We start from the raw sequence: 26,833 nt of genomic DNA, 5'->3' as shown, positions 1-26,833 counted from the left end.
CACTACCATCACCACCACTATCCACCACCAATACCAGAATCCACCCCCACTACCAAATTCCACCACCACTACCAACACCACCACTACCATCACCACGACTACTACCACTACCAACACCACCACTACCATCACCACGACTACTACCACCACCATCCACCACCACTAAAAGCACCACCACCAACAACCACCACTGCCACCACCATCTACCACCACCACCACCAACACAACTATTACCACCACCATTCACCACCACCACTACCACCACTAATACTATTACTAAGACGAACAAGAAGACAAACAAGAAGCATAATAAGAGTTATGGCAGCACCATTAAAGTTGTTTTCTTCCCGTCTTAATGCAACTTTATATAACTGTTTTACACACTTATGACCATGTTTTTGCACCTCAAACTGCAACCTCCTAAATTTCAGGCGAAGGTAAACAGCGGATAATTGGAACCACGGATAACGGACCCTCGTATACAGGGGTCCTACTGTAAAGCTATTAAGTGAGTGTATAATTAAGAAGAATTTAAGTAGACTTGACTGATTTAAGTATTTTGTTTTGTTTAAGTTATAATTATTATTCACATTATTTCGTGTTAGGAACATATATTATTATACTTTACAATGGTGATTTGTCCTGATTCCTCCCACAGGAACATTACGTTGAAAATTGGGCAGCCACTTCTGGAGTGGAGGGGTAGACATTGATCTCTACTCCAGAACAACAGATATTAATACCAGCAAACAAATTCCTCCTAAATTCCGTCAGTATAACGACATTTATCTTTGCAAATATACAGGGTCCAAAGCCGTCAACAAACAACAAAATTCCTTACCTCAAGGGATTGCTCACAGAGTCAAATGTAATGTTTGCAGCTTTCACAGAGACCCACACAAAGGATCATTTAGACAACGATATATGGATCCCAGATGCGACAGACTTAACAGGCAATAAGGGGGGGGGGAAGGGTTGGCCTGTACGCCACAGAGTCGCTCATTTGCTCAGAAGTACTAAACACCTCAAATGATGTAGTTGAAGTTTTGGCGGTAAAGATCGAAAACCAAAACCTTGTCATTGTGGTTGGTATACAAGCCTCCAGATAAAACTTCCCAGCAATTCCAGAAACAGCTTTTGAAAATTGATCACTGGAAAATTCAACTCTTGCCTCCAGACATCTGACTACTGGGAGATTTCAACCTGAGACACCTAAATTGGAGGAGTATAGCAAACAAAGTATTAGCAGAGATCACCCCAGGAGGCAGCTCAGATGAAAATTTACACACACACGAGCTATTAAATCTCTGCACGAAATTCATCTTAAACTAGCAGATAATAGAGCCTACAAGACTAGAAAATACACTGGACCTCATATTCACTAACAACGGCGATCTGATACGTAATTCAACCATATCAAAGTTAATACACTCAGATCACAACATAATAGAGGTACAGACGTGTATGCACAGGCCTCCTGACCAGCAAAATGTGACCAGTTATCAGGGTCTCTTCACAAAATTCAACTTCAAAGACAAAAACATACAATGGAAACAAGTCTACCATGTTCTAAATGAAACAATCTCTGAAGATATCATAAACAACATGGGTCCTAACCTTTCCCTATAAAAAACCCACTCTGTAGCATTTGAGGTCTGCTCAAGGCACATTCCATTAAGAAAAAGAAAGAGAAGATGTAAACATGAGAGAGAGAGATGCTTCCTATACAGGCGAAGGCGAAGAATCACATAGCTGCTGGGAGCGGCTAATATACCTGTAACACGAAGGGAGGCACTGGTCAGAGAAACAACAAATGTCGAAGTTAAGCTTAAGGAATCTTACATTAAACAAGAATCTTAGGAAGAACTTAAAGCTATAAAGTAAATTGAAAGAAACCCAAAATTCTTCTTCTCTTATGCCAAATCTAGGGCAAAAACAGCATCCAGTATTGGGTCCCTGCTTAGACGAGATGGGACCTACACAGATGACAGCAAAGAAATGAGATACTAGAGTCCAACATGACTCAGTGTTTAGCGGGCCGTTAACCAGACTCAGGGTCGACAATCTAAATTAAATTTGTATGACCAAAGCTCAAGATTTGGCAGTATCAAAAATCTCTGACTTTATCCTAACACCACAAAACTTCGAAAAGGCAATAAATGACATGCCCATGCACTCTGCCCCAGGCCCAGACTCCTGGAACTCAGTGTTCATCAAGAACTTCAAAAAGACTGTCACGTGCCTTCTGCCTTCCTGGAGAAGGAACTCTGACAACCAGTTTATCGGCAACTTCAATCGAGAGATCATTATGAATAGGATTGAATTTATTTCATAGTGGTGAACTGAATAAGACCCATTTCTTTCCAGTTCAGAAATAAGTAGACACGAGCGTATGGAGCGTGTATAGTGTTTCCAGTATTTATCCACAAGGATGAATACTGGGAGCATAGTTGTGGGCAAGAACCATGGCCGGTGGCCTTAAATCATGGCACGAATTAACCAATAACACTGACCTCCTGACCATTGCACACCTCTTCAATATATCCGAGATTTTTCTAAATTTTTCGTTCAGCAGTACATTTTTTGTCTAATTTACATTTGCTCAGTTTAGACCAAAATTAAAGAATAAACTAAGGCATCGGAATCGTTAAGGTAATATCGTTATCTAAACTTCTAGTGAGGAAAATATTCTAATGGAAAATATAGACAGTTACTGTAACTGTTAACTGACGGGCGATCGATATCCAGTGAAAGTATCGGGTACTTAGTAAGAAGATTTGTTAGTGTTTGGTGTGAGCGTCACTGAGGAGTCTGTGAAGTGTGTTATTGTGGACTAGCAGCGTACAAAATCTAGTTTCCCGTGTTCTGCCTTGTAGACTTGCAGCTACCGTCACCTCATGCAGTGCAACACTCTCAACAGTATGTATACTATAGCAGACTTCTCCTACCGTCACCTCATGCAGTATGTATACCATAACAGACTTCTCCACACATCACGTTTGCTGCCATAAATGCTTGCCATTGTACGTTTATTTAGGTACAGATACATAGGCACATTTATCGTACCTAGTAACATATGTGTAAATTACCTAAAATAACCTAAAAGAAAGTCAGACAAAGTAAGATAAGATTTTCTTCGGATTTTTAACCCCGGAGGGTTAGCCACCCAGGATAACCCAATAAAGTCAGTGCGTCATCGAGGACTGTAACTTATTTCCATTGTGGTCCTTAATCTTGTCCCCCAGGATGCGACCCACACCAGTCGACTAACACCCAAGTACCCATTTGCTGCTAGGTGAACAGGACAACAGGGGTAAGTAAACATGTCGAAATGTTTCTACCCCACCGGGAATCGAACCCGGGTCCTCCGTGTGTGAAGCGAGAGCTTTGCCAGCCAGGCCACAAAAAGTTTGCACGTAAAGCTTGCAATAAAGTACCTAAGCCACGGTACGAGGGGGGTTAGAATTCATGGCAACGAGTCGCAAAACTCCAGGCCGGTGCGTAAGCCACTGGACCACCTGGCAACAAGATTTATCCAACTAGGTATATTTATACACCGTAGGAAAGTTACCGTGGGCCACCACTGTGACCACAAATGCAAGTTTTTACAGATGAAGCTCCCGCCAACGTGGCCGTGACAAACTATACCTCATGTCCCCTAATTGCCGTCATCATGACTCACGAAATCGTAATAACACGAGCTCCTCGTATAATTCTCAGTCATTTCTTGTGATCTCGCCTCCTCCTTTCCTCAGCCTGATTACCTGGTCCTTGACTGTTGTTTTCCTCCTGATGTGACCATACAACAGCTTTGGGTCGGACTTGGCTTTCGCTGCTATGTCATTTTTGTATTGTCGTTGGGCCTCCCTCCTTACCTGTTAGTTTAGTTAGTTTAATATGTTCATTATGCACCCCATGCCCATCCTGTGGGCGGTAGTCAAAAGATTACAGAGGTACATAATTGGTCCAGGGACTGGACTCCAAAGTTTTGATAGCTGAGCAAGTTACAGAGGTAATGAACTCACAATTTACAAAGGTAATGAACTCACAATTTACAAAGGTAATGAACTCACAATTCACAAAGGTAATGAACTCCAGGTAGGTCTGGTCACAACCATGACAAGCTACAAAGGTATTTACAGATTACAGAGGTACGTAATGGGTCCAGGGACTGGGCCCCCAAAGTTTTGATAGCTGAACCAGGTACAAAGGTAATGAGGTCACAAGTTACAAAGGTAATGAATTCTGTAGAATGGTTACTTACGTTTATACATGGCTACAATCATATGAACAAATTATTGTGTAATGAGTAATTCACACTTCCACACCCGGTCACAACTGTAGTGAGTTATTGGTGCAAATATTGAGTCACACACACACACACACACACACACACACACACACACACACACACACACACACACACACACACACACACACACTTTAGTTTAATATCTTGCATATTCATTTCTGATTTGTCGACTAATCTCCTTAGTCTCCTGGGTTCTTTGCTTCCTATACTTCTTCCATTCTCTAGCTCATTTATTTTTGGCCTGTCTACACCTCTGTGTGAACCAAGAACTTGTTCTGGCCTTCTCATTATTTGTGTTGCCCATGAGTACAAACCTCTCCTCTGCTGTCTTGCATATTGTTGTCACACATTCCATCATCTCACTGATTCCTGTCAGCTCTCTGTCCCACTGAACCTCGTGCAGGAAGCTTCTCAAGCCTGTGTAGTCCACTCTTATAGTTTGGCTTCCTCCACTCTGCACTTCCTACTTCCCTCTTCACTAATAACTCTATGTATTTGACGCTCAAAACCACACGATCACTAGCTCCGAGGGGCCTTTCATATGTGATGTCCTCTATTTCTGCACTACTTAAGGTGAATACTAAGTCTAGTCTTTCTGGTTCTTTTCTTCGTTCTCTCTCTCTGGTAGTGTCCCTAACGTGCTGATGCATAAAGTTTTCTAGTACCACCTCCAATATCTTTGTCCACCACGTTTCTGGGCTCCCATGTGGCTCCAGGTTTTTCCAGTCGATTTCTTTGTGGTTGAAGTCACTCACAACCAGTAGTAGCTTTGCTCTGCCCATATAGGCCCTTCTGGCCACTGCAGCCAGTGTGTCAAACCATTGCTCTGTTATTCTCACCATATTCATGTCTTGTCCTTCTGCTATTCTCTGGTGGGTTATACATCACTGCAATTACCACCTTGGGACCTCCAGACTGGAGTGTTTCTATTAAGTAGTCTCTACTCTGTCTCCTCTCTCCAGCTCCTAAAAATCCCATTGGTTTTTGATGACCAGTGCCACTCCTCCATCACAATCCCGTGAGCTAGAAGTCGAGTTACGGGACACTGTGTGCCACTAACTACAGTCTTCAACACAGCTATCAAAAAAGGGCAACTACCTGAGGTGTGGAAGACCGCAAATGTACTGCCAGTCTTTAAGAAAAGAAACAGGCAGGTAGCATTAAACTACAGACCAGTGTTACCGACATGTATAGTATACGAAGTCAGGAAGAAGCTTTTCAGGAAAAGATTGGTGGGGCAACTAGAAAGGAATGAGTTTATACACGATAACCAGCACGGTTTCAGTGAAGGGAAATCCTGTGTCACAAACCTACCGGAGTTTTAGGACAAGGTGACAGAAGTAAGGCAGGAAAGAGAGGGGTGGGAAGACTGCATTTTCTTGGACTGCAAGAAGGCTTTCGACACAGTTCCACAACAAGAGATTAGTGCTAAAGCTAGAGGAGCAGACAGGGATAACAGGAAAGGCACTGTAATGGATCAGAAAAACAACTATCAGAAAAAACAGTGGAAGGAAACAACAAGTAATGGTTCATGACGATGTGTAAGAATGGGCGCCTGTGAGGAGCGGGGTTCCACAAGTGTCAGTCCTAGGGCCTGTGCTGTTTCTGGTATGTGGATGACATGACGGAAGGGATAGATTCAGAGGTGTCCCTCTTTGAGAACGACGTGAAGCTAATGGGGAGAATTAAAATGAATGATCAGGTAGGACTACAAAGGGCTATGGGCAGGCTGCAGCCTGGTCCAACAACTGGCTCCTGGAGTTTAACCTCAGTATGTCAGAGAAGACCACAGACAAAGTTCAGGCTAGGAAAAGGATCTGGGGGTGAAAGGCAAAACGATCTTGGGGTGAGTATAATACCGAATACATCTGAGATATACATCAGCCAAATAACTGCATTAATATTGGTAGAATTATCGACAATATGTTAAGCAGAAGGACAAATGAAACTAATGTGATATTTTATTGTGGCAACTTTTCGCTCTCCAGGAGCTTTGTCAGACAGTTAATGGCTTGATAAAGCTCCTGGAGAGCGAAACGTTGCCACAGTAAAACGTCACATTAGTTGCACTTGTGTCCTCTTACTTAACCAAATAACTGCTGCAGCATATATGCGCCAGACAAACCCAAGAATAGCATTTCGACACTTTAGTAAGGAATTATTCAAGACTGTACACTGTACGTCAGGCCCATGTTGGAGTATACAGCACCAGTTTGAAACTCACACCTGGGCAAGACGTCAAGAAATTAGAGAAATTGCAGAGGTTTGCAACAAGAGTAGTCCCAGAGCTAAGGGGTATGTCCTACTAGGAGAAGTTAAGGGAAATCGACCTGACGACACTGGAGGATGTGATAACGACATACAAAATACTGATAGGAACTGACAAGGTGGATAGGAACAGAATGTTTCAGAGTTGAAACACAGCAACACGGGGACACAACTTGAAGTCGAAAACTCAGATGAGTCACAGGTATAATAGGAAGTATTTCTTCAGCCTTAGAGTTGTCAGGAAGTGGAACAATCTGGAGAGTGATGTAGACGCAGAATCCATACACAGCTTTAAGAAGAGATACAATAAAGCTCATGGAGCAGGGAGAGAGTAGATCTAGTAGCGACCAGAGAAAAGGCGGGGCCAGGAGCTATGAATCGATTCCTACAACCACAAACACGTGAGTACATACACACACATACAACTTACTATCCTGATGGTAATATTCATCAATCATTAGATACTGAAGTTGTTGAGAACAGGGAAACTGAAGGTTATTTAATGTTATTTAAATGGAATGAAAAAAAACGTAATATATTACAAATAAACTGGACAAATGTTCAGCTATAAACTTGAACTTTATTCTCCTCCGTTGTCGATGTATGAGGCAACTTTTATTGTTTTAGAGACTCGTGAGTTTTCCTGTCTTCTAATATCACGTTTATATTTTCCACTATAATCTACCTTGTCCATAATTACCATCACATTTACTTTGTCTGTTTCGTAAGGTGAAGTCCAGGATCTTTCCTTAATTCATGGTATAACTTAACAAATCTTTGAGGACAATTGTGTTGCAGAGATCTGAGCAAATCTCAGACCTCTGCAACACAAGGGTCTGGGAAGTTATCGGAGACAGTCCAGGTTGCCTTGAAGATGCTTTGAATTAGTTCAACAACTTTTGTTAATTGTTCAGAGAAGCTGGACATAGTTATCATACACAAGCACTGAAAATTTGAAGCTGATTGAACGAGGCCATTTTGAGTTATAAGCGATATAAAAATGAAAGTTGAAGGAAGAAAGAGAGCAAAAGAGATAGCAATTCTGGCGAGCATTTATAGGTTCTCTGGGGATATACGAAAAAAAATTGTGTTTACATATTGTACTGAGTACACATTGAGCTCTAAGATGAAATAGTTAATGAATGACTTGACTAATAACTTAAGTATGTCTAGGGAGTCTGATCAAGAATAACTATGTCTTCCGTAATAGTTCAAGCATTTCTTTCCTCTGGATGAGCTGCGGTCTCTGAGTAAATACGAACTTGGACGGCACAATTGCTAGCAACTCTGGCAGGACAAAATGTACCTCCAGAACATTTTATTGTGGCTCAGACAGTCAGACATTTGACTGTAACATTGCTCAAAACAGTGATTATGTTACTGTGTATTTTTGTTACTTGGTTATATTCTACGTTCTGACTAATTCTAATCTAAGTAATGTACAGCCAGAAAATTATCTAAACACAATTTGTAAGAAACTGAATTAGGATTTAAAAGGATAGTTTATGTATCTGTGTCTGGTTGCAAGATTTTATCATCCCTTGCAACCAGGCTTTGGGCCAAGCCGGGTTGCAATGGTTATTTTGGTAGACTCTGGTTGACATAGCTATCACAGTCTGGTTGATCTCGTACTTGCCAAGGATAGCGATCCAGTTTTCCCTTACAATCTTTTTCACTTCTTCCGACACTATTTTTTTTATCAGTTGGTAGCAGACTGAACAGTCTTGAACTACGGATGTTGACATAATGGTCTATTATTGCACCCATGGCGCCCCTGCTTTTCTCTGGGGTCTATTTTACAATTCTTCCCGTATATCTTACTCCATTGCGTTGCTAAGGTAATATAATTTTGCGAATAGACCCTCAAGTATCTTCAGCACATGCATTATTATGTAACTTTAACTTCTTCATTCCAGAGAATACATTTGAAGTATTAATTGTGGACACATATTACAAATCAATTTTAATGTATCTCTGCTTCAGAATATTTGTTTGAACATTAAATATGTATATATTATTATTAGAAGTGATAAAAATTATGCTTAAAACTCTTTTATAGCGAGTCACAATAAGTTAACACCGGCAGCTGTCTATATGGACCATATTAATCTTATTATACATGCAAACACTACATATAATACCCTAACTTACTGACCCAGTTGAAGCCATCATGGAGTGGGTTTCAGGGGTCAGCGCCCCCGAGGGCCGGTCTGAGACCAGGCTTCATGACGGATCTCCTTGGACTAGTTTTTTAAATGAAACAAAAAGCAACTGTATTGTACCGTTGAAAATATTAATACAGTTAAACCTGTAAAAAAAACTTGTAGTTAAATTTAAAGGTTTCTGTCTGTTGTAGAATTATTGTAACTTTTATAACTCTGCAGCTACTTCCCTGGACACTTTATAACTCTGCCGTTACTTCCCTGGACACTTTATAACTCTGCCGTCACTTCCCTGGATACTTTATAACTCTGCCGTCACTTCCCTGGACACTTTATAACTCTGCCGTTACTTCCCTGGACACTTTATAACTCTGCCGTTACTTCCCTGGACACTTTATAACTCTGCCGTTACTTCTCTGGACACTTTATAACTCTGCCGTTACTTCCCTGGACACTTTATAACTCTGCCGTTACTTCCCTGGACACTTTATAACTCTGCCGTTACTTCCCTGGACACTTTATAACTCTGCCGTTACTTCCCTGGACACTTTATAACTCTGCCGTTACTTTCCTGGACACTTTATAACTCTGCCGTTACTTCCCTGGACACTTTATAACTCTGCCGTTACTTCCCTGGACACTTTATAACTCTGCCGTTACTTCCCTGGACACTTTATAACTCTGCCGTTACTTCCCTGGACACTTTATAACTCTGCCGTTACTTCCCTGGACACTTTATAACTCTGCCGTCACTTCCCTGGACACTTTATAACTCTGCCGTCACTTCCCTGGACACTTTATAACTCTGCCGTTACTTCCCTGGACACTTTATAACTCTGCCGTTACTTTCCTGGACACTTTATAACTCTGCCGTCACTTTCCTGGACACTTTATAACTCTGCCGCTACTTTCCTGGACACTTTATAACTCTGCCGTCACTTTCCTGGACACTTTATAACTCTGCAGTTACCTCCCTGGACACTATATAACTCTGCAGTTAATTCCCTGGACACTTTATAACTCTGCCGTCATTTCCCTGAACACTTTATAACTCTGCCGTTACTTCCCTGGACACTTTATAACTCTGTCGTCACTTCCCTGGACACTTTATAACTCTGCCGTTACTTCCCTGGACACTTTATAACTCTGCCGTCACTTCCCTGGACACTTTATAATTCTGCCGTCACTTCCCTGGACACTTTATAACTCTGCCGTTACTTCCCTGGACACTTTATAACTCTGCAGTCACTTCCCTGGACACTTTATAACTCTGCAGTTACTTCCCTGGACACTTTATAACTCTGCTGTTACTTCCCTGGACACTTTATAACTCTGCCGTTACTTCCCTGGACACTTTATAACTCTGCCGTCACTTCCTTGGACACTTTATAACTCTGCCGTTACTTCCCTGGACACTTTATAACTCTGCCGTCACTTCCCTGGACACTTTATAACTTTGCCGTTACTTCCATGGACACTTTATAACTCTGCAGTTACTTCCCTGGACACTTTATAACTCTGCCGTTACTTCCCTGGACACTTTATAACTCTGCCGTCAGTTTCCTGGACACTTTATAACTCTGCAGTTACCTCCCTGGACACTATATAACTCTGCAGTTAATTCCCTGGACACTTTATAACTCTGCCGTCACTTCCTTAGACACTTTATAACTCTGCCGTCACTTCCCTGGACACTTTATAACTCTGCCGTCACTTCCCTGGACACTTTAAAACTCTGCCGTCACTTCATTGGACACTTTATGACTCTGCCGTCACTTCCATGGACACTTTATAACTCTGCAGTTACTTCCCTGGACACTTTATAACTCTGCCGTTACTTCCCTGGACACTTTATAACTCTGCCGTCAGTTTCCTGGACACTTTATAACTCTGCAGTTACCTCCCTGGACACTATATAACTCTGCAGTAAATTCCCTGGACACTTTATAACTCTGCCGTTACTTCCCTGAACACTTTATAACTCTGCCGTTACTTCCCTGGACACTTTATAACTCTGTCGTCACTTCCCTGGACACTTTATAACTCTGCCGTTACTTCCCTGGACACTTTATAACTCTGCCGTCACTTCCCTGGACACTTTATAACTCTGCAGTTACTTACCTGGACACTTTATAACTCTGCCGTCACTTCCCTGGACACTTTATAACTCTGCCGTTACTTCCCTGGACACTTTATAACTCTGCCGTCACTTCCCTGGACACTTTATAACTCTGCAGTTACTTCCCTGGACACTTTATAACTCTGCCGTTACTTCCCTGGACACTTTATAACTCTGCCGTTACTTCCCTGGACACTTTATAACTCTGCCGTCACTTCCTTGGACACTTTATAACTCTGCCGTTACTTCCCTGGACACTTTTTAACTCTGCCGTCACTTCCCTGGACACTTTATAACTCTGCAGTTAATTCCCTGGACACTTTATAACTCTGCCGTTACTTCCCTGGACACTTTATAAATCTGCCGTTACTTCCCTGGACACTTTATAACTCTGCCGTCACTTCCTTAGACACTTTATAACTCTGCCGTCACTTCCCTGGACACTTTATAACTCTGCCGTTACTTCCCTGGACACTTTATAACTCTGCCGTCACTTCCCTGGACACTTTATAACTCTGCAGTTACTTCCCTGGACACTTTATAACTCTGCCGTTACTTCCCTGGACACTTTATAACTCTGCCGTTACTTCCCTGGACACTTTATAACTCTGCCGTCACTTCCCTGGACACTTTATAACTCTACCGTTACTTCCATGGACACTTTATAACTCTGCAGTTACTTCCCTGGACACTTTATAACTCTGCCGTTACTTCCCTGGACACTTTATAAATCTGCCGTTACTTCCCTGGACACTTTATAACTCTGCCGTCACTTCCTTAGACACTTTATAACTCTGCCGTCACTTCCCTGGACACTTTATAACTCTGCCGTCACTTCCCTGGACACTTTATAACTCTGCCGTCACTTCATTGGACACTTTATGACTCTGCCGTCACTTCCATGGACACTTTTTAACTCTGCCGTCACTTCCCTGGACACTTTATAACTCTGCCGTTACTTTCCCGGACACTTTATAACTCTGCCGTTACTTTCCAGGACACTTTATAACTCTGCTGTTACTTCCTTGGACACTTTATAACTCTGCCGTTACTTCCCTGGACAATTTATAACTCTGCCGTTACTTTCCTGGACACTTTATAACTCTGCCGTTACTTTCCTGGACACTTTATAACTCTGCCGTTACTTCCCTGGGCACTTTATAACTCTGCCGTTACTTCCCTGGACACTTTATAACTCTGCCGTCACTTCCCTAGGCACTTTATAACCCTGTCGTCACTTCCCTGGACACTTTATAACTCTGCCGTTACTTCCCTGGGCACTTAATAACTCTGCCGTTACTTCCCTGGACACTTTATAACTCTGCCGTTACTTCCCTGGACACTTTATAACTGCCGTTACTTCCCTGGACACTTTATAACTCTGCCGTTACTTCCCTGAACACTTTATAACTCTGCCGTTACTTCCCTGGACACTTTATAACTCTGCCGTTACTTCCCTGGACATTTTATAACTCTGCTGTTACTTCCCTGGACACTTTATAACTCTGCCCTTACTTCCCTGGACACTTTATAACTCTGCCGTTACTTCCTTGGACACTTTATAACTCTGCCGTTACTTCCCTGGACACTATAACTTTGCCGTTACTTCCCTGGACACTTCATAACTCTGCCGTCACTTCCCTGGACACTTTATAACTCTGCCGTTACTTCACTGGACACTTTATATCTCTGCCGTTACTTCCCTGGACACTATAACTCTGCCGTCACTTCCCTGGACACTTCATAACTCTGCCGTCACTTCCCTGGACACTTTATAACTCTGCCGTTACATCACTGAACACTTTATAACTCTGCCGTCACTTCCTCGGACACTTTATAACTCTGCCGTCACTTCCCTTGACACTTTATAACTCTGCCGTTACTTCCCTGAACACTTTATAACTCTGCCGTTACTTCCCTGGACACTTTATAACTCTGCCGTTACTTCCCTGGACACTTCATAACTGTGCCGTTACTTCCCTGGACACTTTATAACTCTGCCGTTACTTCCCTGGACACTATAACTCTGCCGTCACTTCCCTGGACACTTCATAACTCTGCCGTTACTTCCCTGGACACTTTATAACTCTGCAGTTACTTCCCTGGACAGTTTATAACTCTGCCGTTACTTCCCTGGACACTTTATAACTCTGCCGTTACTTCCCTGGACACTTTATAACTCTGTCGTCACTTCCCTGGACACTTTATAACACTGCCGTTACTCCCTTGGACACTTTATAACTCTGCCGTTACTTTCCTGGACACTTTATAACTCTGCCGTAACTTCCCTGGAAACTTTATAACTCTGCAGTTACATCCCTGGACACTTTATAACTCTGCCGTTACTTGTCTGGACACTTTATAACTCTGCCGTCAGTTTCCTGGACACTTTATAACTCTGCCGTTACTTCCCTGGACAATTTATAACTCTGCCGTCACTTCCCTGGACACTTTATAACTCTCCCGTCATTTCCTTGGACACTTTATAACTCTCCCGTCATTTCCTTGGACACTTTATAACTCTGCCGTCACTTCCCTGGACACTTTATAACTCTCCCGTCATTTCCTTGGACACTTTATAACTCTGCAGTTACTTCCCTGGACACTTTATAACTCTGCAGTTACTTCCCTGGACACTTTATAACTCTGCGGTTACTTCCCTGGACACTATATAACTCTGCCGTTACTTTCCTGGACACTTTATAACTCTGCCGTCACTTCCTTGGACACTTTATAATTATGCCGTTACTTCCCTGGACACTTTATAACTCTGCAGTTACTTCCCTGGACACTTTATAACTCTGCCGTTACTTCCCTGGACACTTTATAAATCTGCCGTTACTTCCCTGGACACTTTATAACTCTGCCGTCACTTCCCTGGACACTTTATAACTCTGCCGTCACTTCCTTGGACACTTTATGACTCTGCCGTCACTTCCCTGGACACTTTATAACTCTGCCGTTACTCTCCTGGACACTTTATAACTCTGACGTTACTTTCCAGGACACTTTTTAACTCTGCTGTTACTTCCTTGGACACTTTATAACTCTGCCGTTACTTCCCTGGACACTTTATAACTCTGCCGTTACTTTCCTGGACACTTTATAACTCTGCCGTTACTTTCCTTGACACTTTATAACTCTGCCGTAACTTCCCTGGGCACTTTATAACTCTGCCGTTACTTCCCTGGACACTTTATAACTCTGCCGTCACTTCCCTAGGCACTTTATAACCCTGTCGTCACTTCCCTGGACACTTTATAACTCTGCCGTTACTTCCCTGGGCACTTAATAACTCTGCCGTTACTTCCCTGGACACTTTATAACTCTGCCGTTACTTCCCTGGACACTTTATAACTCTGCCGTTACTTCCCTGGACACTTTATAACTCTGTCGTTACTTCCCTTAACACCTTATAACTCTGCCGTTACTTCCCTGGACAATTTATAACTCTCCCGTTACTTCCCTGGACACTTTATAACTCTGCCGTTACTTCCCTGGACACTATAACTCTGCCGTCACTTCCCTGGACACTTTATAACTCTGCCGTTACTTCCCTGGACACTATAACTCTGCCGTCACTTCCCTGGACACTTCATAACTCTGCCGTCACTTCCCTGGACACTTTATAACTCTGCCGTTGCTTCCCTGAACACTTTATAACTCTGCCGTCACTTCCTCGGACACTTTATAACTCTGCCGTTACTTCCCTGGGCACTTTATAACTCTGCCGTCACTTCCCTGGACACTTTATAACTCTGCCGTTACTTCACTGGGCACTTTATAACTCTGCCGTTACTTCCCTGGACACTTTATAAATCTGTCGTCACTTCCCTAGGCACTTTATAACCCTGCCGTCACTTCCCTGGACACTTTATAACTCTGCCGTTACTTCCCTGGACACTTTATAACTCTGCCGTTACTTCCCTGGGCACTTTATAACTCTGCCGTTACTTCCCTGGACACTTTATAACTCTGCCGTCACTTCCCTAGGCACTTTATAACCCTGTCGTCACTTCCCTGGACACTTTATAACTCTGCCGTTACTTCCCTAGGCACTTTATAACTCTGCCGTTACTTCTCTGAACACTTTATAACTCTGCCGTTACTTCCCTGGACACTATAACTCTGCCGTCACTTCCCTGGACACTTCATAACTCTGCCGTCACTTCCCTGGACACTTTATAACTCTGCCGTTACTTCCCTGAACACTTTATAACTCTGCCGTCATTTCCTCGGACACTTTATAACTCTGCCGTCACTTCCCTTGACACTTTACAACTCTGCCGTTACTTCCCTGGACACTTTATAACTGTGCCGTTACTTCCCTGGACACTTTATAACTCTGCCGTTACTTCCCTGGACACTATAACTCTGCCGTCACTTCCCTGGACACTTCATAACTCTGCCGTCACTTTCCTGGACACTTTATAACTCTGCCGTTACTTCCCTGGACACTTTATAACTCTGCCGTTACTTCCTTGGACACTATAACTCTGCCGTTACTTCCCTGGACACTTTATAACTCTGCCGTTACTTCCTGACACTTTATGAACTACATCCGTCACTTCCTGACAATTTATAACCTCTGCAATTACTTCTCTCCTGATTAATATAGGCTCGCTGGATATTTCCTGACACTGAGCATCCTTTGTTGTTATTTTTCCTGGACACTTTTATAATCCTGGTATTCATTTTTGACACTATAACTTCCAAGTTGTCATTTCCATATTTATAATTTCTGCTGCTCATTTCCTAGACACTTATATAACCCCTGCTGGCCATTTCTGACACTATACCCTGCTGTCACTCCTGACACTTCAAATGTCCCACAGTTATTTCCTGACACTTCCATAAACTCTGTCGTTACTCCCTGACACTTTATAACACTGCTGTTAATTCCCTGGACAGTTTAAACTCTGCCACATTTCTGGACACTTTATAATCCTCTGTCGTAATCTCTGGAAACTTTATATCTCTGCAGTTACATCCCTGGACACTTTATAACTCTGCTGCCACTTGTCTGACACTTTATAACCTGCCGTCAGTTTCCTGGACACTTTATAACTCTGCCGTTACTTCCTGACAATTTATAACTCTGCCGTCACTTCCTGACACTTTATAACTCTGCTGCCATTTCCACTGGGCACTTTATAACTCTGCCGTTACTTCCTGACACTTATAACTTGTCGTCACTTCCTAGGCACTCATAACCCTGCCGTCACTTCCCTGGGACACTTTATAACTCTGCTACATTTCCTGACACTTTATAACTTCTGCGTTATTTCCTGGGCACTTATAATTTGCTGTTACTTCCTGGACATCTCTTTTATAACTCTGCCGTCACTTCCTCTAGGCACTTTATAACCCTGTCACTTCCTGGACACTTTATAACTCTGCTGCATTTCCCTAGGCACTTTATAATCCTGCTGTTACTTCTGAACACTTTATACCTCTGCTGTTACTTCCTGACACTATAACCTGCTGTCACTTCCTGACACTTCATAACTCTGCTGTCACTTCTGGACACTTTATAATCCTGCCGTTACTTCCTGAACACTTTATAACTCTGGCTGTCATTTCTCGACACTTTATAATCCCTGCCGTCACTTCCTTTGACATCTTTGCTAACTCAGAGTGCAGTTATTTTCTGACACTTCGGAGAACTGTGCTGTTATTTCTGACACTTTCTGAGCAACTTGCCATGCCATTCTCACACTATAACTCTGCACTGGACACTCTCTATAACCTGCTGTCACTTCTGGACACTTTATAACTCTGCTGTTACTCCTTGACACTTATAATCCCGTCACTACTTTTGACACTATAACCTGCTGCATCTCTTGACAGACTTGTATAATCCCCTGTTGTTACTTCCTGACACTTTATAACTCTGTCAGCTACTTCCTGACACTTCATAACTCTGCCGTTACTCTGAACACCAATAACTCTGCCGTCACTTCCGGACACTTCATAACTCTCTGCCGTCACTTCCTTTGACACTTATAACTCTGCTGTTACTTCCTGAACACTTTATAACCTGCCGTTACTTCCTGGACACTTTATAACTCTGCCGTTACTTCCCGGACACCATAACTCTGCCGTCACTTCCATGGACACTTCATAACTCTGCTGTCACTTCCTGACACTTTATGCACTCTGCCTTACTTCTGGACACTTGATAACTCTGCCGTTACTTCTGGACACTATAACTTCAAGCTGTCAGTCTTCACACTTTATAACTCTGCCGACACTTCCTTTGACACTTTATAAATTCACTGTTACTCCCTGAACACTTTATAAATCTGCAGTTGCTTCCTGACACTTATAACTCATCCGTCACTTCCTTGACACTTATAACTCTGCAATTATTCTGGATATTATTAGCTTCTGCTGATACTCTCCTGACACTTTATATCCTTTATTAATATTTTCTGACACTTTATAACTTGTACTACTTTTGGACACTATAATTTCTTGCTGTCATTTCATGGACACTTTATAACTCTCTGCTGTCACTTCCTGACACTTATAACCCGCCGTTACTTCCCCGACACCATAACTCTGCCAGTCACTCCTGACACTCCAAAACTCTGCCGTTACTCCTGACACTTTATAACCTCTTGTCGCCACTCCTGACACTTATAACACTGCCGTTACTCCCTTGGACAGTTTATAATCATTGTTACTTCCTGACACTTTATAATCCTTGTCGTAACTTCCTGAAACTTTATAACTCTTACGGTTATCTCTGACACTTATAACTTCCGCCGTTACTTGTCTGGACACTTTATAATCTCTGCTGTCATTTCCTTGACACTTTAGTAACCTGCTACATTTCGACAATTTATAACTCTGCTGTCATTTCCCTGGGACACTTCTTGAGTAACTCTCCCGTCATTTCTTTGACACTTTATAATTTCCTCTGTCATTTCTTTGGACACTTTATAACTCTGTCGTCACTTCCTGACACTTTATAATCCTCCCTGTCATTTCTTGATTAATTTATAATCCTTCTGTAGTTATTTCCTGACACTTTATAACTTCTGCAGTTACTTCTGACACTTTATAACTCTGCAAGTTATTTCTGGGACACTATATATAACTTGTTGCCATTTTCTGGAGACACTTATAACTTCTGCTGTCATTTCTGACACTTTATAATTATGCTGTTACTTCCTCTGGACACTTATAACTCTCTTGCATTATTTTCCTTGGACACTTATAACTCTGCCGTTATTTCCTGACACTTATAAATCTACAAATATTTCCTGACACTTTATAACTCTGCTGTCACTTCTGGACACTTTATAACTCTGCTGTCACTCTTGGACACTTTATGACTTGCTGTCACTTGACACTTTATAACTTTAGTTGTTATTTCACTTATAACTTGTTAAATATTGGTGGACACTTATAATCTTTGTTGTTATTCTGGATACTTTCTGAGCATCTTGTTAGTAAGTTTGATTACTTTATGTAACTTGCTGAGTTATTGGATATTGAGACTGCTGTTATTTTCTGACATTTGAGAGACTCTGTTGTAACTTCTCTCTGCACTTATAGTACTTGCTGTTATTTCTGACAATTTATAACTTGCTGTCACTTCCTCTAGGCACTTATAACTTGTCGTCACTTCCTGACACTTTATAATCCCTGTTGTTATTTCCTGGGTACTTAATAATTTGCTGTGCCATTTCTGGACACTCTCTTATAACTTCTGCTGTTATTTCCTGACACTTTATAACTCTAGCTGTTATTTCTGGACACTTTTATAAATTTCTGTTGCCATTTCAATACTCTTATAATCCTCTGCTGTTATTCCTGACACCTATAATCCTCCCTGTTATTTCTGACACTTTATAATCTCACAGCATTTCCTGGGACACTATAATTCCTGCTGTCACTTCTTGACACTTTATAATCTCTGCTACATTCTGGACACTATAACCTGCTAGTCACTTCTTGGACACTTCATAATCCTGCCGTCACTCTCTGACACTTTATAACCTGCTGCGCTGCGCTCCCTGAACACCCCATAACCTGCTGTCACTTCTCGACACTTTATAACTCTGCCGTTACTCCTGGCACTTTATAACCTCTGCCGTCACTTCCCGGACACTTTATAACTCTGCCGTCACTTCCACTGGGCACTTTATAATCCTGCCGTTACTTCCTGACACTTTACACCTCTGTCGTCACCTCCTAGCACTTTATAACCCTGCCGTCACTTCCTGACACTTTATAACTCTGCTGTTACTTTCCTGGACACTTTATAATTCTGCCGTTACTTCCCTGGGCACTTTATAACTCTGGCTGTTACTTCCTGACACTTTATAACTCGCCGTCACTTCCCCTAGCACTTTATAACCTCTGTTGTCACTTCCTGATGAATTTTTTAACCTCCGCTGTTACTTCCCCAGGCACTTCTATAACTCTGCCGTTACTTCTCTGACACTTTATAACTCTCTGTTGTTACTTCCTGACACTATAACTCTGCTGTCACTTCCCTGACACTTCATAATCTCTGCTGTAACTTCCTGACACTTTATAACTCTGCTGTTACTTCCTGAACACTTTCTTATAACTCTGCCGTCATTTCCTCGGACACTTTATATAACTCTGCCGTCACTTCCTTTGACACTTTACAACTTCTGCCGTTACTTCCTGACACTTATAACTGTGCCGTTACTTCCTGGACACTTTATAACTCTGTCATATTTCTGACACTATAACTCAGCTGTCACTTCCTGACACTTCCATAACTCTGCCGTCACTTTCCTGAAACTTATAACTCGCCGTTACTTCGTTGGACACTTTATAATCCTGCTTGCCATTGACACTATAACTCTGCTGTTACTTCCCTTGACACTTTATAACTCTGCCGTTACTTCCTGGACACTTTATAACTCTGGCTGTTACTTCCCTGACACTTCATAATCTCTGCCACATTCTGAACACTTAATAACTCTTGCCGTCACTCTGGACACTTTATAACTCTCTGCCGTCACTTCTTTGACACTTTATAATCCCTGGCTGTTACTTCCCTGAACACTTTACAACCTGCCAGCCATTTCCTGACACTTTATAACTCTGCTGCTACTCCTGACACTATAACTCTGCTGTCACTCCATGGACACTTCCATAACCTGCCGTCACTTCCTGGACACTTTATAACCTGCCGTTACTTCCTGACACTTTATAATCCCCCTGCCGTTACTCCTGACACTCATAACTCTGTCGTCAGTTCCTGGACACTTTATAACTCTGTCAGTCACTTCCCTGACACTTTTATAATCCACGTTACTCCTGAACACTTTATAAATCTGCAGTTGTTTCCTTGGACACTTTATAACTCTTCCGTCACTTCCTGACAATTTATAACTCTGCAATTACTTCCTGACAATATAGTTCTGCTGATACTTCCTGACACTTTCTGAGTAACTTGCCGTTACTTTCCGGGACACTTCTTATAACTCTGGTAATTACTTCTTGGACACTATAATTTGCTGTCATCATGATCCCTTTATAATCCTGCCGTCACTTCCTGGACACTTTATAACTCTGCTGTTACCCTTGACACTATAATCTGCTGTCATCTCCCTGACACTTCAAAACTCGCTGTCACTCTGGACACTTCTATAATCCTGGGCCGTTACTTTCCTGGACACTCTACAATCCCCCTTGCTGTTACTTCTGACACTATAACCTGTCACACTTCCTGGGCACTTAATAACTCCAGCCACACTTTCTGGACACTTTATAATCTCTTGCCATTTCAATGGACACTTTATAACCCTGTTGTCATTTCCTGACACTTTTATAAGTCTGCTGGCCACTCTCGACACTATACCTTCTACCTGGCTACCTTCCTGACACCATAAATCTGCCTGTCACTTTCCTGGACACTATAACTCAAGCTGCCTCACTCCTGGCATCTTATCATCCTCTCTGCTGCCACTTTTGGACACTTGATGGACTCTGCTGTCATTTCTGGGATTGACTTTGAGGATCTTATCGTCACTCCTCTGACACTTCTTATAATCCCCAGTCCCTTCCTGACATCTTTATAATCTCTGCTGTTATTTTTCCTGACACTTGAGGCATCCCCATATTGTCACTTCTGCACACTTTTATAATTCCTGTCATCACTTCCCTGATTAATTTTATAACTCTGCCGTCACTTCCTGGACACTTTATACCCCACTGTTACTTCCTCTTGACACTATAACTCCAAGCTGTGGACTTCCTGACACTCCATAACCTGCCACAATCCCTGACACCTATAACTCTGCTGTCACTTCCCTGGACACTTTATAACTCTGCTGTTACTTCCTGACTTTTATAACTCCAGCCACTCCTGACACTTTGATGAACCTGTAGCTATTTGACAGATTTTATAATTTCTGCTGGGTATTTCTTGACACTTTATAATCTCTGCTGTTATTTCTGACACTTTATAATCTCTGCTGTCATTTGACACTTTAGGACCCTGCTGCTATTTTCCTTTGACACTTTGAGAATTTGCTGTTACTTCCTTGACACTTTATAACTTTTGCTGCCATTTCCATGGACACTTTATAACTCTGCAAGTTACTTCCTGACACTTTATAATCTCTGCTGAGCCATTTCTGGACATTTTATAATCCCATGTCAGTTTCTGACACTTTATAACTCTCTGCAGTTACTCCTGACACTATATAACCCTGCAGTTAATTCCCTGATTAATTTGTTATAACTCTCTGCCGTCACTTCCTAGGACACTTTGTTAACTCTGCCGTCACTTCCTGACACTTTATAATCGCTGTCACTTCCCTGACACTTTATAACCTGCTGTCACTTCATTGGACACTTCTTATGACTCTGCCGTCACCATGGACACTTTATAACTCCTGCAGTTACTTCCTGACACTGATAACTCTGCTGCCATTCCTGACACTTTATAACTCTCTGCTGTCAGCTCTGACACTTTATAACCTGCAGTTACCTCCCTGGACACTATATAACTCTGCAGTAAATTCCTGGACACTTTATAACTCAAGCAGTCAAGCGCTTCCCTGAACACTTTATATCCTGTTGTTATTTTCCTGGACACTTTATAACTCTGTCGTCACTTCCTGACACTTTATAACTCTGCTGTTACTTCCTGGACACTTCATAACCCTTGCTGTCACTTCGGACACTTTATAACTCTGCAAATACTTACCTGACACTTTATAACCTCTGCTGTCACTTCCTGGACACTTTATAACTCTGTCAGCTATTTCCTGACACTTATAACTCTGCCGTCACTTCCTGGACACTTCTTATAATCTCTGCAGTTACTTCCCTGGACACTTATAACTCCGCTGTTACTTCCTGGACACTTTGTTAATCCCTGTTACTTCCTGACACTTTATAACTCTGCTGTCACTTCCCTTGACACTTTATAACTCATGTTGGGCTTTCCTGACACTTTTAACCTGCCGTCACTTCCCTGACACTTTATAATCCTTGCTGCCATTTCCTGACACCTTATAATCCTGCAGTTAATTTCTGGACACTTTATAATCCTTCTGTTGTTACTTCCTGACACTTTATAAATCTGCCGTTACTTCCTGGACACTTTATAATCCTGCTGTCACTTCCTTAGACACTTTATAACTCTGCTGTCACTTCCTCTGACACTTTATAACTCTGCCGTTACTTCCTGGACACTTTATAACTCTGCTGTCACTTCCCTGGACACTTTATAACTCTCTGCAGTTACTTCCTGACACTTTATAACTCAAGTTACTACTTCCTGGACACTTTATAACCTGCTGTTACTTCTGACACTTTATAACTTGCCGTCACTTCTGGACACTTTATAACTTCTGCCGTTACTCTATGGACACTTTATAACTCTGCAAAGCTATTTCCTGACACTTTATAACTCTGCCGTTACTTCCCGGACACTTTATAAATCTGCCGTTACTTCCTGACACTTTATAACTTCCTGCCGTCACTTCCTAGACACTTTATAACCTGCCGTCACTTCCTGATTACTTAGTAACTCTGCTGTCACTCTCTGACACCTTCTTATAATTCTGCCGTCACTTCCATTGGATTAATTTTTATGACTTCCTGCTGTCACTTCCCATGGACACTTAATCCTGCTGTCACTTCCTGACACTTTATAACTGCTGCCATTTTCTTCCTGGACACTTTATAATCTCCAAGTTGTTACTTCAGGACAATTTCTTCTTATAATTTGCTGTTATTTTGACACTTTTATAACTTCTGTCGTTACTTCCTGACACTGCACCTGCTGTTACTTTCTGACACTTATAACTTCTGCCATATTTTCTGACACTTCTTATAACTTCTTACATATTTCTGGGTAATCTTATAATCCTGCTGTTATCTCTCTGACACTTATAACTCTGTTGTCACTCCTTTAGGCACTTATGCAACTTGTCGTCACTTCCTGACACTTTATCCCTGCTGTTATTTCTAAGTACTTTATTAATTCCTGCTGCCATTTCCCTGGACACTTTATAACTTCTCAGCAAGAGCTTGATATAACTCTGCCGTTACATCACTGAACACTTAATAACTCTGCCGTCACTTTCTCGGACACTTTATAACTCTGCCGTCACTTCCCTTGACACTTTATAACTCTGCCGTTACTTCCCTGAACACTTTATAACTCTGCCGTTACTTCCCTGGACACTTCATAACTGTGCCGTTACTTCCCTGGACACTTTATAACTCTGCCGTTACTTCCCTGGACACTATAACTCTGCCGTCACTTCCCTGGACACTTCATAACTCTGCCGTTACTTCCCTGGACACTTTATAACTCTGCAGTTACTTCCCTGGACAGTTTATAACTCTGCCGTTACTTCCCTGGACACTTTATAACTCTGCCGTTACTTCCCTGGACACTTTATAACTCTGTCGTCACTTCCCTGGACACTTTATAACACTGCCGTTACTCCCTTGGACACTTTATAATTCTGCCGTTACTTTCCTGGACACTTTATAACTCTGCCGTAACTTCCCTGGAAACTTTATAACTCTGCAGTTACATCCCTGGACACTTTATAACTCTGCCGTTACTTGTCTGGACACTTTATAACTCTGCCGTCAGTTTCCTGGACACTTTATAACTCTGCCGTTACTTCCCTGGACAATTTATAACTCTGCCGTCACTTCCCTGGACACTTTATAACTCTCCCGTCATTTCCTTGGACACTTTATAACTCTCCCGTCATTTCCTTGGACACTTTATAACTCTGCCGTCACTTCCCTGGACACTTTATAACTCTCCCGTCATTTCCTTGGACACTTTATAACTCTGCAGTTACTTCCCTGGACACTTTATAACTCTGCAGTTACTTCCCTGGACACTTTATAACTCTGCGGTTACTTCCCTGGACACTATATAACTCTGCCGTTACTTTCCTGGACACTTTATAACTCTGCCGTCACTTCCTTGGACACTTTATAATTATGCCGTTACTTCCCTGGACACTTTATAACTCTGCAGTTACTTCCCTGGACACTTTATAACTCTGCCGTTACTTCCCTGGACACTTTATAAATCTGCCGTTACTTCCCTGGACACTTTATAACTCTGCCGTCACTTCCCTGGACACTTTATAACTCTGCCGTCACTTCCTTGGACACTTTATGACTCTGCCGTCACTTCCCTGGACACTTTATAACTCTGCCGTTACTCTCCTGGACACTTTATAACTCTGACGTTACTTTCCAGGACACTTTTTAACTCTGCTGTTACTTCCTTGGACACTTTATAACTCTGCCGTTACTTCCCTGGACACTTTATAACTCTGCCGTTACTTTCCTGGACACTTTATAACTCTGCCGTTACTTTCCTTGACACTTTATAACTCTGCCGTAACTTCCCTGGGCACTTTATAACTCTGCCGTTACTTCCCTGGACACTTTATAACTCTGCCGTCACTTCCCTAGGCACTTTATAACCCTGTCGTCACTTCCCTGGACACTTTATAACTCTGCCGTTACTTCCCTGGGCACTTAATAACTCTGCCGTTACTTCCCTGGACACTTTATAACTCTGCCGTTACTTCCCTGGACACTTTATAACTCTGCCGTTACTTCCCTGGACACTTTATAACTCTGTCGTTACTTCCCTTAACACCTTATAACTCTGCCGTTACTTCCCTGGACAATTTATAACTCTCCCGTTACTTCCCTGGACACTTTATAACTCTGCCGTTACTTCCCTGGACACTATAACTCTGCCGTCACTTCCCTGGACACTTTATAACTCTGCCGTTAATTCCCTGGACACTATAACTCTGCCGTCACTTCCCTGGACACTTCATAACTCTGCCGTCACTTCCCTGGACACTTTATAACTCTGCCGTTGCTTCCCTGAACACTTTATAACTCTGCCGTCACTTCCTCGGACACTTTATAGCTCTGCCGTTACTTCCCTGGGCACTTTATAACTCTGCCGTCACTTCCCTGGACACTTTATAACTCTGCCGTTACTTCACTGGGCACTTTATAACTCTGCCGTTACTTCCCTGGACACTTTATAACTCTGTCGTCACTTCCCTAGGCACTTTATAACCCTGCCGTCACTTCCCTGGACACTTTATAACTCTGCCGTTACTTTCCTGGACACTTTATAACTCTGCCGTTACTTCCCTGGGCACTTTATAACTCTGCCGTTACTTCCCTGGACACTTTATAACTCTGCCGTCACTTCCCTAGGCACTTTATAACCCTGTCGTCACTTCTTTGGACACTTTATAACTCTGCCGTTACTTCCCTAGGCACTTTATAACTCTGCCGTTACTTCTCTGAACACTTTATAACTCTGCCGTTACTTCCCTGGACACTATAACTCTGCCGTCACTTCCCTGGACACTTCATAACTCTGCCGTCACTTCCCTGGACACTTTATAACTCTGCCGTTACTTCCCTGAACACTTTATAACTCTGCCGTCATTTCCTCGGACACTTTATAACTCTGCCGTCACTTCCCTTGACACTTTACAACTCTGCCGTTACTTCCCTGGACACTTTATAACTGTGCCGTTACTTCCCTGGACACTTTATAACTCTGCCGTTACTTCCCTGGACACTATAACTCTGCCGTCACTTCCCTGGACACTTCATAACTCTGCCGTCACTTTCCTGGACACTTTATAACTCTGCCGTTACTTCCCTGGACACTTTATAACTCTGCCGTTACTTCCTTGGACACTATAACTCTGCCGTTACTTCCCTGGACACTTTATAACTCTGCCGTTACTTCCCTGGACACTTTATAACTCTGCCGTTACTTCCCTGGACACTTCATAACTCTGCCGTTACTTCTCTGAACACTTAATAACTCTGCCGTCACTTCCTCGGACACTTTATAACTCTGCCGTCACTTCCTTTGACACTTTATAACTCTGCCGTTACTTCCCTGAACACTTTATAACTCTGCCGTTACTTCCCTGGACACTTTATAACTCTGCCGTTACTTCCCTGGACACTATAACTCTGCCGTCACTTCCATGGACACTTCATAACTCTGCCGTCACTTCCCTGGACACTTTATAACTCTGCCGTTACTTCCCTGGACACTTTATAACTCTGCCGTTACTTCCCTGGACACTATAACTCTGCCGTCAGTTCCTCGGACACTTTATAACTCTCCCGTCACTTCCCTTGACACTTTATAAATCTGCCGTTACTTCCCTGAACACTTTATAAATCTGCAGTTGCTTCCTTGGACACTTTATAACTCATCCGTCACTTCCCTGGACAATTTATAACTCTGCAATTACTTCCCTGGACAATATAGCTCTGCCGATACTTCCCTGGACACTTTATAACTTTGCCGTTACTTTCCTGGACACTTTATAACTCTGCAATTACTTCTTTGGACACTATAACTCTGCCGTCACTTCCATGGACACTTTATAACTCTGCCGTCACTTCCCTGGACACTTTATAACTCTG

General features: G+C 42.4%; 1 protein-coding gene across 1 annotated transcript in view; it reads left to right on the top strand.

The window, feature by feature from the left end:
- The first annotated feature begins 2,792 nt into the window (after nucleotides 1-2,792).
- The window catches only part of LOC128703728 (sodium-independent sulfate anion transporter), a 160,855-nt gene continuing 136,814 nt past the window's right edge, over nucleotides 2,793-26,833 (top strand). Inside the window, exon 1 of the mRNA XM_070101367.1 lies at nucleotides 2,793-2,919. Within this exon, the coding sequence (XP_069957468.1) occupies nucleotides 2,898-2,919 (22 nt within the window). The 5' untranslated portion in view covers nucleotides 2,793-2,897. The remainder of the gene's footprint in view (nucleotides 2,920-26,833) is intronic.

This window comes from Cherax quadricarinatus, chromosome 76 (genome assembly GCF_038502225.1).
Source record: "Cherax quadricarinatus isolate ZL_2023a chromosome 76, ASM3850222v1, whole genome shotgun sequence".
In the NCBI taxonomy this organism is placed as follows: domain Eukaryota; kingdom Metazoa; phylum Arthropoda; class Malacostraca; order Decapoda; family Parastacidae; genus Cherax; species Cherax quadricarinatus.
This window is presented reverse-complemented; position numbering and strand designations above follow the sequence as displayed.